Consider the following 17,491-nt stretch of genomic DNA (forward strand, 5'->3'; position numbering starts at 1 on the left):
GCACTGGCTAGAGGGCTCCAAACACCCGTTCCTGGTCCTGGGGTATCTCCGAGAGGTAAGACGACTCAACCCCCAACAGGCTCGCTGGGCACTCTTCTTCACGAGGTTCGACTTCCACATTTCCTACCGGCCAGGGGCCAAGAACATCAAGGTGGATGCCCTTTCCCGCATCCACGGCCCAGAGGAACGTTCCGAGGAAGAAGAGGAACCCATTCTCCCCACGAAGCTCTTCCTCAGTCTCATTACATGGTCAGAAGAGACCCTGCCCTCTACCAATGCCTCCACCAATGTGCCGCCGGGCTGTCCTCCGGGCTTGCAATACATCACTCGAGCACAACGCATCCCTCTGATTCACTCCTCACATACATCACTGGGCACTGGTCAACCTGGGGTCAATGAAACCCTCTCGCTTCTGGTGGCCACACATGCCAGCTGATGTCAGAAGGTACGTGAGGGGATGCCGGGAATGCGCCATGGCCAAAAGCCCTCGACACCTGCCAGCTGGGAAACTCCTGCCTCTGCCCGTTCCCAACCGTCCGTGGTCACACCTTGGGGTGGATTTTATCACAGACCTGCCCAATTCAGAGAACTGTACCTGTATCCTCGTAGTGGTCGATCGCTTCTCGAAGTCCTGCCAGCTGCTCCCACTACGAGGACTTCCCACAGCCCTAGAGACCGCGGATGCCATGTTTAACCACGTCTTCCGGTATTATGGCATTCCCGAAGATATCGTATCTGACAGAGGTCCTCAATTAATTTCTAAGGTATGGAAGGCCTTCTTTGCACTCCTAGGTGTGACCGTCAGCCTCACGTCCGGATACCATCCTCAGACGAACGGGCAGACGGAAAGAAAGATCCAGGAGATTGGCCGTTTCCTCCGTACCTTCTGTCACGGCCACCAGGACTCCTGGAACCAGTTTCTAGGATGGGACGAGTACGCACAGAACTCACTTCGACAATCCACCACCGGCCTGACACCTTTCCAGTGCGTACTCGGCTATCAACCGCCCCTCTTCCCCTGGTCTGGGGAACCCTCCGACATTCCTGCGGTTGACTACTGGTTCCGGGAGAGTGAGAGGGTCTGGGACTCAGCCCATCACCAACTACAACGGGCACTCTGCAGACGCAGGTTGACAGCCGACCTTCACCGCTCCGATGCCCCGACATTCCAGGTGGGGCAGAAGGTCTGGCTGTCCACCCGGGACATCAGACTGCGTCTGCAGTGCAAGAAGTTGAGTCCCAGGTTCATTGGCCCCTTCGAGATCCTGCAGCAGATCAATCCGGTGACGTATAGACTCCAACTACCACCTCAGTACCAGATTCACCCCACTTTCCACGTGTCTCTCCTGAAACCTCACTACCCCTCTGTTTCTGTTTCCCCAGAGCCTGGCGTTACTCCGGAGCCTCCCCCTCCACTTCTCGTTGACGACGCCGCAGCATATCAGGTCCAGGACATCTTAGACTCCCAGCGTCGTGGTGGTCAACTACAGTACCTGGTAGACTGGGAGGGGTACGGCCCTGAAGAAAGATCGTGGGTACCCAGGCACGACATCCTTGATCCGAATCTACTAGAGACATTCCACGCTACCTGCCCTGATCGACCGGCACCGCGGGGTAGAGGTCGACCACCACGGCGTCGGGGTCCTCGGCCCTCAGGAGATGGCCGTGGAGGGGGGGGTAATGTTACATGCACGCCAGGCTCCACCCCCTCACTACCACAACGATCCCTGTCACCTGAATACTGAGCACACACACCTGTACGTCGTCATCACTGCAATCACCACCTGCACTTAAGTACCACGCTCACACTCAGTCACTGTCCGGTATCGTTTGCACATGACCCTACATGCTTGCTTCCTCGGACTCACCTGACTGCTTACCTGATCCCCAACGAACCCTGAGTGTCTCCTCGTCTCGTCCTGTCTCCTGGTCCTCGTCTCCTTCGATCCATTGTTCCTGTGTTCAAGATCCCAAGACGTATTGTATTACAAACCATTCCAGCATTACCAGATACTCTCACTCAGACTCTCACCGCACCTGCTCACTTTCTGGTTCCGAAATAAACTCTGCTTTCACCTTCCTCTGTTATCCGTGTCTACTCTGTTTGTAACAGCGTGGTGGTAGGATAAATATACATGTTCTGTATTAGCTTACCTGCTGATCGTGTAGTTTGAAAACTCACGCGGCTAATCGCTGTGCTGTGTGCAGGCTGCGTGTATATAGAGCTGAAAAGGTAACTCCACCTACCGATCCACCTCTGCCAAAAAAAAAAAAAAAAATATATATATATATATATATATATATAATTTTTTTTTTTTTTTTTTTTTTTTCGAATATTGTTAGTGGTAAAATTGTATATAAGCGTATTGTTATTTATTAAAATATTTATAATAGTAATACATATTATTTACTATTACTAGGGAGGGGCACATTACATTTTGGGACAAAAGGGGCAGGTATTTTATTTTGAATTTTATTGAAAACATAAAATGTTAATAATTCAGTGCTTGCCAAACACAAGTTACTTCAGTTTTTCGTTAAACGTAAAAAAATATTTCTATATAGTATTGTGTGTCAACTCTGTTACAGACAAATTAGGCAATGTGTAGAAATAACAATACATCATAACAGAAAAAATCCTTCTTGTTCCTTTAGACAATTCCAACACTTGAAGTTGAGATATTTCACCTATGCATACCTTAAAAATGAAAGAAAAGAAAAAAAGTACAATGTCTTCACAGAACCATCCATTCCAACCATTAGGAACAAATATTTTTTATCTAAAAATGTATTATATACAATATCCAGTATAAAAAAAACTTGTTTTATTGTTGTGTTGTGTTATTATAGGGGTGCAAAATGCATCAATAATGTTTGAGAATTTAAACAACAATTTATTTATTTGTGAAAATAGTTCATAAACAGAGTTGAAGTAACAGAATTGATTGGGGGACTCGAGGGAGTACACCAGAAGAAACGGTTCCTTCCTATTTTATGAATGCAGTTTGATGTTTGCATGCATTTCACTGACTTTGAGGATGGTTCCAGGATAGATGTCATTATCATATTTCAGGACACACCAATGTCCAATAACATCTTGACACTCCCAACGGATTTCCACCACAGTGTCTACCAACCTCACTTCATATTTTTGTAGACCTCTAGGACGCTGTTGAACGCTGGTTTCTAAACCAAAGGTTTTCTAAAGGTTGCTTGAATAAGTGGTTCTTTTGCATTCTCCTCATCTCTTACATCACACAAATGCAAGGTTCTACTAATAAATCCAATGTAACAAAAACGTGAATTAAACCGCAAAGCTAGGATCTTCTCCTCCTGAGTCATTACCCAGTTACAGTGGTAAACAGCTGCCGTTGATGACACAAGTACACCATGGTTTGGACCCACAAGTACAATGTGAAGAGATGGGGAAGGATGAGGAGGAAGGAATCAAACTCGGGTTCAGACCAAGTAATGGAAGAGTGAATGCATTTCACCAGCATTTTGGGTGGCCACTGTACTATACTATGTGAGATGCCTGAATAATGTTGCATAATGTTATTGACAGTGCTGTTTCTCTCTCTTTCTTAGATATAGATGAGTGTGCGCATGATCAAAGGTGTCAGTTTGGTTGTCAGAATGTTGCGGGTGGTTTCCGCTGCAGCTGTCCACAAGGATACACACAGCACCAGCAGTGGAACCAGTGTGTGGGTTAGTACACACACTCACACTCACACTCCCTCTCTCACACACACAATTGTTGGGATTCCATGTTTTATGGGGACTTTCCATTGAATTTATGGGGACATTTTTTTATACTGTTAAAACTGTGTATTCTATACCCTAACCCTAAACCTTGCAATCTAAGTTTAAACGGGAGTTAAACAGAGATTGTTGTATTTACCTTCTGATACCCAGAGCATACATAACTTAAATCACCCTATGTTCCCTTAGGCAACAAAAATATATTTCTCAATATATATATATTTCATGTGTCTCCATATATTGTGAGATTTACATAGTAATATATCATATGATATATTATCTAATAATATATTATATATGTAAGTTATATATTGCAATATATGGGACAATACTGCAATTATTGCCGTTTTCATATATTGAATAAATACATATTATACTATTTAATATATTGTTATGTATTTTGAAATATATCCCTCGTTATATGAAATTATATATTGGAAGAGCCATTGTATATATATATGTAAATATATATGTAAAATTATGTGATAATATACCTCAATGTACAAGATAATATAATCAGATTTATATGGGAACATATGTCTTAAATATATTGATTTATATTACATAATACATTATATATAATTAGCCTATAATATTATATATTGTATACATGGTAAATATGAAATAATCTAATGTACAATGTCTGTCATATATTTTAAAATATAATAGATTGAATAAGACATCAATATAGTTCACAGTAACTGAATGAGGTTTATTTCAAAAGCAGCAGCTGAATGTTACGTCTGGTGACAGGCAGGGCCGGCTCTGTAAATCTGGGGGCCCTAAGCAGGATAATTTTGGGGCCCTGCCTTGCAGTGAATAATGGAGTATTGCACTGCAAACCAGCAACTGTATACAATCTAACACTTACATGTTTCATCTGTATATCTTTTAACATGATTGCCTACAATTATTTTACTGCTTATTAAAGTACACTCACTGAAACAGTAAAAGTAAAGATTATAGATTTGCAAATTTAAGGTCAATTTGTTGTAAACAAATAAATATTAATAATTTAGCATTAACAATATATAGCTAACTTACAACATTAGCCATAGTGGTATGCGGCTCGCTATGCTCTACTGAAGCAGCAGTAGAGTCACCTCCTCCAGCTGTTGAGATTATAATATAATTAATAATAAATACAGTATGCAGAGTAGATAAAACACATTCATTTTAAATTAATATTAAAGTACAATTAGACAACATAGTGAATTATGATTATAAAACAAAAAAATTTATTGGCAAGAGGAAAATTAGCTATGTTGAAGTTGCGCACAAAACTATTCAAAAGAAAGGCAGTGGGAAATATTTCCTTGTGTCATCTCTGGTGTCAGCCTCCTGAAATGTTTCTCCACGACCACCAAAATATTTAAGAATGGCTCCTCCTGAGAAAGTGACATTTAGTTTTTTACAATTATGTTAAGGGTAAATTAAAAGAAATCCAATGTTAAAGTATATTATTTAATTATTGGTTGATTAACTCTTACATACTGTTCATATTTTAAACCTTCACAGCATGGAGTGAGATATTTTTTACCTTTTATGATTACATACAGTAATACATTCACTGTAAAAAAAAAATCAGGTGCCCAATTGAAAATTTTCTAGTGAGCGATCACATCTAAAATTTTCAGTTGGCCAAATTTAATTTCTTGAAATTTAATTGAATTAAAATGCATCAATTCACATTAATTCAATTTGGCCAACTGAAAAATTAAGATGTGATCGCTCACTAGAAAATTTTCAATTGGGGACCTGCTTTTTTTTACAGTGTTCTTTACTAAAATTTACCACAAATCCATTTTGCTTTTAGGTGTCTTGTATCGATCATCATTCAATAATGTTTCAGAGAGGACACTGTGTTTTCTTTAGGTTTAAATGGTCTGGGCGATTTAGCTTAACAATAGCCTATATAAAATATTTCATAATAGTATATAGATTAATATTTATTAATAATCTTTAATTGCCTATTCAATTAAGACCATAAGAAAAAGCTTGTATTTAACCGCTTTATTTTAAACTTCATTTTGATTTTGACTGTCAAATGATTGCTCTTTCTCTTCCTATTACTTTCTTTCTCTCGAATGTTCTTAAACTATTTTTTTATTGTAATAAGCGTCTATTGAGACAAAGATTTTTCGTTTTTTTCTTTCCCAGAACTAGTGTAGGTCATGTAACGTTAACTGTTAAAAAAAAAAAAAACATTCATAGGAGGTGGGTCTGTCTCTACGCGGAGACAGACCCAGAGCTGGGGCCGACGGCTGGACCATAGCGCAAGCAATGTTGATTCAGCATAATCGACGGACAGCTAACGTTATGCTGCGTTCACACCAAACGCAAATAGAGTGTCTGGCGCGAGTGATTTGATTTCAATGTTAAGTCAATGGAAAGGCGCGTTGACGCGCGTCTAGAGGTCCCGCGGCGCGGAAGGCGCTTTTCGCGCGGTGCGAATGACGCGAATTGAGCGTCTTGCGTGATAAACTGCGGCGACGCTGGCGAGTGCAATCTGTAGTTAGGGGGCCCCCTAGTGGCGGCGGGGCCCTAAGCAGCCGCTTAGTTCGCTTATAGGGAGAGCCGGCTCTGGTGACAGGAAAAAGGTAGAAGATCAAATAGCGAGTTCAACAACAGGTATTTATTATAGGCTACTCAGGTTCACAGTAGAGTTAGGACAGATCGCTGGACAAAGCACAGACTAACGAAGCAGGGAAAGGCAGGTTGAAGAGAACACCACTCAGAACAGCGACGCAGGGACGCAATGGGCAAACCGAAACAGCGGGATCCAGAAATCCGGAACGAAGAGCCACGATCAGGAACACACGAAATAGACAGGAACCTCCAGACAAACTGCAACAATCTGTCAACAAGGCTGAGTAAGTCACACGTATAAATAGCCCAGGTGATGAGTGCAGCAGGTGGAAGTGATCAAAGTGTTCAGCATTCAGAAACCACGCCTCCAACACAACCACACACACAGAGAAGGTGAGACGATGTATTCATGAACCGTGACACTGAAGGGACAGTGACCTGAGAACAGTGTGGAGGACTGAAATGTCATGTTGATGATGAAATGTCATGTGGAGGAATAAAATGTTGAGGATGAAATGTCATGTGGGGGACTAAAAAGTGGACTCAAATTTTTTTTTTGTAATTGCTGCTGTTAATGATAATTTAATTTATAATACTCTCATCTCCATTTTACAATATATGAATCTCCATTTTACAATATATGAATCAATACATAGCCATATATGGTCCATCCATATGGCTATATAATGTAAAATATAATGAATGTCATGAAAATTTGATTTGGACTATTGTTAATCAACCTCTCTGTAAACCTATACATGAGCTTGCTTAACTCATAAAAAAATAGGCCTACTTTGTTTCAATAAACATACATGCAATAATATAATACAGTTTTGTTTGTATATCAATGTATTTTAATATATTAATCAATATATAGCAATAGGTTGTCCATCCATATATTGCTATATATTTTCAAATATATGAGGAAGTTTCTGATACATTGAAATATATTTTCTAATGTATTACAATATAAATTCTAGTATATTGCAATATATTTTTGTTTTGTAAGGGTTAAGCCTTATGTGGAAAATCTGGGCGTCCTTCTGGACTTCTCTCAAGCTTCATAGACAAGTTAATCAGGTTGTAAAATCAAGTTTCTATCAGTTGTGAGTTTGGTGAAAATGAAGTCTTTTCTCTTTTAATACATTTGAAAGAGTGATCCATGCTTTTATTTCCTTGACTACTCTAACTCACTTACTTGGGTAGCCGCTGCTAAACTTTGGAGCAGCTTGCTGATTCAGATCAGAAGTGCCCCCAAAAATCAAAGTTGAAGTGTTTCTATTTGATCTGTCCTATATTCTATGATGTGATGCTTTACTGTTTTTCTGTATTGCAGATGACAATGAGTGCTTAAATCCGGGCAACTGTGGTTCAGCTTCCTGTTTCAACACATTGGGAAGTTTTAAGTGTGGCTGTCCATCTGGCTTCACATTTAACCCGGTGTCCATGGACTGTGAAGATGAGGACGAGTGTGTGTCCTCCCCGAGCCCCTGCAGATACAGCTGCTCAAACACACTGGGTGGATTTTTGTGCGGATGTCCCATGGGATATTACAGAGCAGGACAGGGGTGAAATACTGTTACAGTTCAACCAAACTACAGTCATGTGTAATATTTAAATTTGAATAGCGGATAGTGGACAGTTTATATGGATTTCATTATAATCTGTTATAAATTAGTAAACTGTGCTTTTTTGTTTAAGCAATTTTTGGGTGAATCTAATTAAACCTGCTCAAAACATGCTGGATTTTTGAAAGAATAGTAATGAAACTTCAGAAAGAAAATTGTCATGAAAATAAAACATTTAAATGGTCCCTGATCCTTTAGTTTCTAGTTAGCTCTCTGACAAATAGCTAGTGTTCCTTTTTTAAAATTGCTTTGGACAGGAAGTGTCTGCTAAATGTGAATGACATGGGTAGAAATACATTTCGTCAGCATTCTGGGTGAATTATTGGTCTTAAATATTTTCCATCAGTGTGATTGAATGAGTGTTCCTGCAGGCACTGTGTAGCTGTTGCTGGTTTCGGAGGTGGTGGGCTTGGACCAGAAAAAGAAAACGCTCTTTCTCCTGAAACCTGCTACGGCTGCCAAACGAATGGATATCAGAAGAAAAGTGTCAGGAGAAGACACACTTCAAACTACACACTGGTAAAAGACAAGAGCATTTATTAAAGGGTTAGTTCACCCAAAAATGAAAATTCTGTCATTAATTACTCCCATGTTGTTCCAAACTCGTAAAACTTTCATTCATCTTCAGAACACAAATGATCTACCTTTCTGGACATAAAAGTGGTAGCTGCGTAGCTGTCAATGGAGGGACAGGAAGCTCTCAGATTTTGTTGTCTTCCGAAGATGAACGAAAGTCTTACGGGAATGACATGAGGGTTTATAATTAATTTTTGGGTGAACTAACCCTTTAAAAGTGTGTTGGACTGGTGGTTTAATTTCACTTCTAAATTAATTTAGCATGTGGATGTCAATTCACTGAACCCCATAACTGTAAAATAATATTCTCCTGTTCATACAGGAAGCAGTTAGTGTGGACGTGGATCAGCCACTGAAGTTACTTCTCAATCGTTTGCATCTCAAACCCAAAGCAGCCATACTGGAGTTGCTGCCTGCTGTTAGAACCCTCGCCCAGCACGTAACGTACACCATCACAGCTGGCAACCATGATGGGTTCTTCCAGATCAGACAGCAGGCGGGTGTCAGTTACCTGCACAGCACACACAGGACGTCCTCAATGAGACACTACACACTGCAGATCAGAGGTTCTGCCCTCTCTAATGACACAGACAGAGATAAACGGTCTGAAGCAGATCTGCTCATGACACTCCACATTACACTCCAGTAGAGAAGCAGGAACCTCTGAACATGTGTCTGATCAGAAGCTAACTGCTCTCCAAGATGCTTAAGGTGATTACTGTCTAAATATGTGATGAATTCTTTTTATATGGAGCTAATCATACTTTTCATTTTCTCATATTTCCCCTAACCCTCACAGAAAATGTAATAAAACATTTCATGTTTTTAAGCCTTTTGAATTTCCAACCCGAGATGTTCACATCATAATGCCTATATGTACACAATTGTCTTTCATAAAGCATAAGCACACATACAGTCTGGTGCCATTTTAGGGGGCCTAGATGGGGACATATTTTCGATTTTTAAACCATGGATTCAGAAAATCCCACTATATTTATGTTTGAAATTTGCATTGCATTCGGATCATTAAAATGGAAAAAAAAGATGGAAATCCTCTACATTTTGAACTGAAAAAAAAAAAATAGCTTAACCAGACCCTAAATCAGAAATATGAATATGATGGCATGTGTGTTCAACATTGGCCATTTTGTTTGACCAGCACACGTAGGCAAGGCTGATAAGTTCAGTCCCTCTGGAGTACCTGAGGTTGAGAAGGTTAATTTAGGACCTAGTGGTGAAAGATGATCATCTGTATTTAGATGCAGAAACAGAATGCAACAACTGATTATCATTTGTTTATTTTTATATATTGCAATAAAGATGTACAAAGCATCAATACCCTTAACCGTTAAAATGTTAGAAAAAAGCATGTGACAAATAACAGTACAGTATATCAAAACATTACTGTTCCAGCACAGTCAATCAGAACCACCCTCATGGTTTAGCAGGAAACTCAAACCACTGGTCAACAGAGCGTTTCTTTAAAAGGCATATAAAAAGATAGAAATGTGACCAAACATTGAAGAAAAGAAAAAAAAAGAAAACAGATTTTGCAGACTAAACCCAAACTAAAACACACAAAAAAACTTAACTACTGTAACACAGAAAGAAAAAACTGAAATAAATATTTTCACCATATTAATTTGCTATTATTCCACTCCTTTGATTAATCTTGGTTAGGCTAAAAGATATTTACAAGTTAGTACGGAAGTATAGTGTGAACTAGAGCTGGAACTCGTTGACCTTGATGTGTTAACTCATTTTCACACAATAAGCAAATGAGAAAATGTGAAACAGACTTTGGCAACACATTCTACAGGATGAGAACTGCCATGACATCCCAAGGGCAAAAAAAAGTCTTCATCTACAGAAAACACCAGTGGAACCTTTGAGAGGCACTTTTAAAGCACCTTATAGTATGGAAACCTACAGCTGCAACGAGATGCATTTCTACATCAGTGAGAAACACATTATATGGTTGTGACACTCTCCCACTTTCTTTTCTATATCTAAATATAATATACAAGTGTCTTAATCATTCAAGATAACAGGTAATATTTGAATTGGTGATTTTTGTCGTACATTGGTGTGGCTGTACAGCACTCATTCACCCGAACAAACACGCAACAGATTTTCAACAGATTGTACCGTCAGCTTCACTAACTTCACCCACTTCAAATTAAAACACATGCGGTGTGCACATATATTTAAGTACTTTTAAATACTAGTTTATATTGAGAACTATAAATGTGAATATATTTATTCTAACCGTCACATGGACTATTTCTCAGGTAAATGGCAGGGCTATGAATTGCATGAATATAACATACACAGAACTGCAATAGTACAACACACTGCGCCTGCAAACGATTAGAAAGTAGTGTTTGGGAAACAGATTCAAAGTGTGACGAAACCGAAGACCTGACCGCTTCATATTCAGCTGGACTGTTAACTGACCAACACTTCAGTTAGTTACTAATTTAAACTAAGGCATGATGGGCCATATGACAAACATCTGGTCACATCCCAGCATTCAAAATCACAAGAACCAACCGAACATACAAATAACATTCAGGAACAGGACAGACTGAAATCCGTATCGGTTTTCTCTACGTCAGACGTCTTCAACATTAAAGATGAACCCGGCACTCAATCCTGAGTTTAGATTACACTATTTCAACGAGTCGCACGCAGTCCATCTGCATAGAGGAACAAATCATTCAGCGAAGAAAACATTCTTACAACTTCTGTCATGTAAGAGGGAAAGCGAAAACCCTTCAGTCAAATGAGCAGGTTATCAAGGTACAAATGTACAATTCCAGACTGCTTTATAAAACTGGGAAAGTGTAAAGATGGATAGCTTTCCGAAATGGCCAAGATTACATTCTCGTTCAGGCATTTGTCCATCCACCATCTATAACTAGCCAGTATGGCTTGAAGACAAGTAAAAACTACAATCAGCACTTCATCTGTTAAGGCAAAAGTCTTCTCTGTAGCAGAATCTGTGAATCCAGGGCTTTGCTCTTATTTGGTTCATTGTTAGTTTGAAAGGATCTGATGCCTCTTTCTTTCTTCAGACAGCACTCATCCATCAGCCTCTCTTCGTCAAACCAAAAACTGTTCAACTGTACACAAGGGAAAACTAATATAGTTTTGTTAAAGTTTTGAATTTTTACATTAGACCACTTGAAAGATGATTGTAATCACCCCGTAGTTCATCATTGTAACAAGAACATGGAGGGGAGCTGCGCAAAAACTCCACAACTCATTCAATGCTTAAAAGGAAGACGTAAAACTTTGAAGAAAAAGCAACATAAGAATAAAATGCTGTGCAGTGGAGACCTCAGTACACTTGCATTAAAACGTGATCAAATTAAGGAAGATTTACATTTAAAACCCAATAAAAACAAGCAGCCTAAATCTATCATTATAAATCACCAGCCAGGGAAAAATTTAAGAATTGAATATGATTGCACAGGAAGGCACATCCAAAAGGCTATAAAAAGTGTTGCAAAGAATCGTGTTTTTCTTCAAAGTGAGAAAATAAGAAATGAGGTGATTATTGCTTCATCAAGAGCAAATTAAAAATTAAGAAAGAGGAAAAATAAATCCACAACTCAAAAGTTGTGACAGTCATAATAATGATAACAATGATAACAATCAATGTAACAACGTTTGCTCAGAAACCTGAGCTGAAGACAACATAAACCAGCAAACGTTGATCTTTCCTTTTGGCGTGGAAGGAAGAACCGATCTGGAGCATCCGTTTGTTTCAGTTTTGTTGAGAATCGGCATCATTTGTTGTGGTCGTTGTCATCATCATCATCATCATCATCCTGTCAGATGTGCTGTACTCATTACGTGTGTGCTCATGTGGGCAGACGTGTCTGTGAGCTCTTTACGAGTAAAACGTGAGAACGCTCTGATGGTTCCCACGTACTAACAGGATGGGCGGCAGGTCTTTGGATAGCGTGTCCAGCCAGGCCATATAAAGAGCGCTAGAGACGGCTCCTTTCCTGGCCAACGGCATGCTCCTGTTACAGGACAAACACACAAATGTTAGTTCTGCCTAATAACGAACTGGTGCACAAGTCTCTCTCGAATGACCAACCATTTTCTCCTTTTGTATTTACAGCTCTATTTTTGAAACAGCTCTTTTTTGTGAATGGCACCCAACACACAGATAAGTTTAGTTACAGCTCTTCAATCTGATTGGTCAAGCATACAAATCGCTGATATACTGTAACAGTCCAACAGCACAGACTTTGCACTGTATCACTCCACATAGCTGTGTTTTTTCATCATCATTGCAGGTTAAATCGCTATGCCAGTAGGTGGCGGCAAGTGACTGTGACAAGTCACTGAAATGTTCACGTTTGTAACTTACATGACAATGAGGTTGGCTGTGCTTGAGTGCTCCTTCAACAGCTCATTCAGCCTGATCTGACGGTTACTCTGAGGAAAAACAAATCAATGACCAGAAAGACTGAAGTGACTGTATTTGTAACAGCTATGAAAACAAACAAGCATTTCGAAGTGGAGTAAAATTATGGAGTGGAGTAAAACAGAAAAGTGGAGTAAAATTATGGTGTGTACTATTTAACTATGACTCAATTTAGCAGGGGAAAAAAAAATACATTTGAGACAGACACAGCAACAATACAGTCATACCCTGTTCTAAAGATATGATATAGGTATTTCTCTTGGTTCTATACCCATCTTTAAAACTTGAGATTGGGAATGTCTCATCTACCATCATTTGCAGCATCCATCATTTGTGGGGTACCACAGGGCTCAATTTCAGGTTCTTTTTTTCTAAAACATCTCATTACTTATCACAAAAAAGTAGGGTCTTTGGCCTATTCATTGGCTCCTATTTATATAGGATCCAGGTTAAGATTTTACCTTTCATTTTAAATGGGTTACATTAGGGTTGTGCCGATAGACGATAGTATCGTGTATCGACGATAGGCAGAGAGATCGCCGAAAGCTGAAGCTGTTGGCGATTTCAAGACAATATTTGGCTCGCTCCCCAGGAATGTAATTTAAAAAATGTATTTTTCATTATTAAATAAAAATATTATGATCATAGTTATTATTATCATAATTACATTAATTGTACTTATTCTGCTTAGCCATATTCACATCAACATCAAAGCGTGTGGTGTTGCACTCGCAGGCTATGTGCCGCATACTGCGAGTGCAACACCACGCGCTTTTAAAATTTAAAAATGGGTTACTCTTCAGTGAAAAAAAGTTTTTTAAAGACTACAAAACTACGTGTAGTTTCAGAATTTAATTGCAAGGTGATCAACCTAGCCCTTCATTCACAAATTTACGAGCCATGGCGAAAACAGCATCATCATCAGGCTAAAGCATTTTGTTTTGTTTTTTTCATAAATGTAAATTCATTTTATACTTATAGCAATTTGTTATTGTATTATTATATTATAATTATAGGCTATATAGATCCGAACAGAACAATCAGTCAAAAAGTAAAAGCAGCTTTATTTCAAACGACTTAACAACTGAACAACAATGAACAAAAAATATTGCACATAGGCCGTTAAGATAAGATTTCTTGTTAAAGTGCAGTGAAATACTTAAATGTCAGCAGACAATGTATTTTTAGAGTTAAAAAAGTGGTAATTTGAACTACTCGAACGAACGTTTAAAAAACAATATGAAAAATCAAAATTGAATAGCTCCATAATGGATTGAGAAAAGTGCACTTAATGAGTAATTAGCTGGGTTAGAAAAATAGCGAAATTATAGTTTTTTTTTTTAAAGTAGAAAATAATATTTATGTAGGAGATATATATTAAAATAAAAAGTGCTAAAAGGAACAACTCTTCTTAAGTGGAAGGAAGCTTTTTTCTCTCACGTGGAATATAGAAAGCGCAGATGCATTAGTTGGGTTAGTAAAATAACGAAATTATAGTGTTTATATCGAGTCTATAAAACACAAAAGAACAACAAATATATTGGTTAGAACACTCGTTTAAACAGCATAGCCTACACACCGGGACATTTGACTGCAAATCACATTTTTCACAATATTGATTCTTCTTGCAATCGTAATGCAATGGACTGTGGCCTACATTAAATCTTTAAATAAAAAGGTTTGCACAGTCATATTCAATAAACGAGCTTGTACAGCGACAGGAAATTAAAATTAACGCAAAAAACCTGCCTACCATGAGTTTCACTCATGAACCGCTCAGCGGTAAAATGGCGTGCGCTCAAATCCCGCTCCAACATGACATTTCTCTGTAGCCTACTATAGCCTACTTGTAGTCATTAAAACACGTAATTAGTTTCAGTTTAAATATGATAATGTTATTTTTTTATTTCATTTACGTTGAAAAGTGAACAGGACACATAAGATGCATAATGTCAGAAGACGGGGGTATCTTAATTTTAATCTATGTTTTATCATCCAAATTGCCCGGATTTAATAAGTAATAAGCAAATAGCCTATGACAGACAATGACATGGAGGCGGAGGCGGCGGCGCAGCGTGATCAACGGCTTAAATGAACAACTACTAGAAAAGAAAAAAAACTTTAGTCAGGGGCAGCCCTTACTATTTATTTAAGATAGACCTATATTTGATCCAGCATGTCACAAAGGGAGTTCTGGGTTGAGCGCGTGGTGCTGAGCGGAATGAGCTTCAGAAATGAACGGAATCTCCAGAAAGGCGCTCTCCACTGGAGGAAATATTACCGCTCTTTCAACGCACACACCGCAACAATCACAATATGACCTCATGTATGTTTTAAAAACATAATTCAACTTATAAATAATACTTTTTAATGGGCCACTTAAAATGTTTATTACAAATAAATTATTAAATTCTAAAAATGAATAAAATGAACAAAGATTTGCATTGCATTTGCAATCCTTTGAAACCATCCCACTTCCCGCGCCCCTGATGATATCTGTCCCCTGGAACGCTATCGCTTTTCATTTAAAACAATTATTTTTTTCAAATAGATGGAATTTGAAATACAGGCCTGCCCCTAATAAAAGCCTGCTTCAAATAAAAGCCGGTGACCTTCTGCAGTTCAGGTAAATAAAGGTCCCGGCTTTTATTTGAGGAAATATGGTAATTGCTCCGCCCAGACGCGATAAGATATCATGTGTATAGGCGATCTCACAGGCTGACCATATGGCGATTGAAAAATTAGGCATATCGCCCAACACTAGTTTACATTAGAGGAATATTATTTTGAACGAAGGTCACTTAATGTCTTCATATAACCTGTTCTGTTCTTAAGTGATCATGACTTTGTTTCAACAAAAATAAAAAAAGGATACAAGAGGAGCATTTCCTAACAACACTAAGTGCCTCACACAGTGTTCCTTGACTTTGCACTGCATGTTTTAATAAAAAAAAAAAAAGGAAAAACAACATCAACACTAACATTTAAAAGGTGCCAGAAAAATGACAGAAAATCCCCTGATAATTTCCTCACAAACGTGTGGTAAGAACCAGACTGAAAGATTAGACCCAAGTTGATGCGGTTTTAGTCGGGCAGAATCTGATAAAGGTGCTGCTCATTGTTATCCAACACGATTGCACAAGAACCAACAAGCTTTGTTCTACATATGTGATTCACTTTAGTTATGTGGATAAGGCTACATTAAATAGGTTTACTTTAGAATTTAATCTGTTTGGAATTCATATGGATTCTTTTATGACACTTTTGTAACCTTTTTGGAACTTTTAAGTTTTGGTTACCAGGACTTTCAATGGGGAGACAGGGTTTTGAAATGTAACCAAAGTCTGTGGGTTTAGAATGACATGAGGGTGAGTAAATAACAGAATTTTCATTTTTGGGTGAGCTAACCCTTTAATACCCATTCACACCAAGAATGATAACTATATTAGTTAATACCAGTGGGTAATAACTGCACAGCGCACTTATAATAAACAGGACATTGTCATCTTGTGGACGTCCCCATTCCCCATTTTATAGAATTAGAACAATTATTAAAACTCAATAGTTATCGTTATAGTCCTTGAGTGAACAGGCATTTAGGAATGATCTTTAAAGAATAATAAGGAAGAAAAATCTAGTTCCTCTTCCACAAATTAAAGGGATAATTTACCCAAAAATTTTAATTCTGGCATTATTTAGTCACCCTCAAGTTGTTCCAAACCTATTTGAATTTCTTTCTTCTGCTGAACACAAAAGATGATATTTTGAAGAATGTCGGTAACCTTACAGTTGATGGACCCCATTGACTTCCATAGTATTTTTTTCCCTACTATGGAAGGCAATGGGGTCCATCAACTGTTGTAAGAAATAAATTCATATAGGTTTGGAACAAATTGAGGGTGAGTAATTTATGCCAATTTAATTTTTTTGGGTGAACTGTCCCTTTAAGTTTATTTTTTAAATCTGAATCTTTTCTGATTCTTATTTTTTTAATCTGATTCTTTCCAGCCTATGTGAGTACAGCAGTGCTGTTTTTTGTTTATCAAAGGTGTAGGCCCTGCTTACAAACAAATTCATATGCCGTGTTGTCACAAGCTACACTACATTTCTCACCATCTCTGCTTTGATCGATTATCTAGTTTGTTTTCTTTAAATGTGCTTTATGACAGCAGGTGTGTGTTGAAACCTTGGCTTTGTAGAGCTCCAGCTCATTGTCTGTGATTCTCCAGGGTTCTTCGCTCTTCAACTTCTCAGCAGCTTCCTGCTCCATGTCGTCTTCTCTCAGTTTATATGGCTCGATCATTTGAGCGAACTCTGTCAAACTGAATGACAAACACACAAGGTTGGCATTGCGAAAGCTAAAGTGGAATTTTACCTCTGACATGTACTTAGAAATGTGCTGATTGGGAATCTTGAGGCACCTCACGACTCGAATCACATACCAATTTTAAAATGGTTCTATGATTCTATTTTTTTAACTGATTACTCAGTC

General features: G+C 38.5%; 2 protein-coding genes across 2 annotated transcripts in view; one reads left to right on the forward strand and one right to left on the reverse strand.

Annotated features, from left to right (window-relative positions):
- Positions 1-9,381, forward strand: part of fbn2a (fibrillin 2a) — a gene marked incomplete at its 5' end in the record, with an annotated part of 230,050 nt that extends 220,669 nt beyond the window's left edge. The window contains 3 exons of the mRNA XM_079803998.1: positions 3,589-3,708; positions 7,688-8,498; positions 8,878-9,381. Of these exons, the coding sequence (XP_079660124.1) occupies positions 3,589-3,708; positions 7,688-7,923 (356 nt within the window). The 3' untranslated portion in view covers positions 7,924-8,498; positions 8,878-9,381. The remainder of the gene's footprint in view (positions 1-3,588; positions 3,709-7,687; positions 8,499-8,877) is intronic.
- A 453-nt stretch (positions 9,382-9,834) lies between these two features.
- The window catches only part of slc12a2 (solute carrier family 12 member 2), a 148,514-nt gene continuing 140,857 nt past the window's right edge, over positions 9,835-17,491 (reverse strand). Inside the window, exons 25-27 of the mRNA XM_079805350.1 lie at positions 17,186-17,321; positions 12,943-13,010; positions 9,835-12,589 (exon numbers count right to left, since the gene is read on the reverse strand). Coding sequence (XP_079661476.1) covers positions 12,454-12,589; positions 12,943-13,010; positions 17,186-17,321 — 340 coding nt within the window. The 3' untranslated portion in view covers positions 9,835-12,453. The remainder of the gene's footprint in view (positions 12,590-12,942; positions 13,011-17,185; positions 17,322-17,491) is intronic.

Source organism: Gobio gobio (genome assembly GCF_949357685.1).
Source record: "Gobio gobio genome assembly, chromosome: 22".
NCBI classification, from domain to species: domain Eukaryota; kingdom Metazoa; phylum Chordata; class Actinopteri; order Cypriniformes; family Gobionidae; genus Gobio; species Gobio gobio.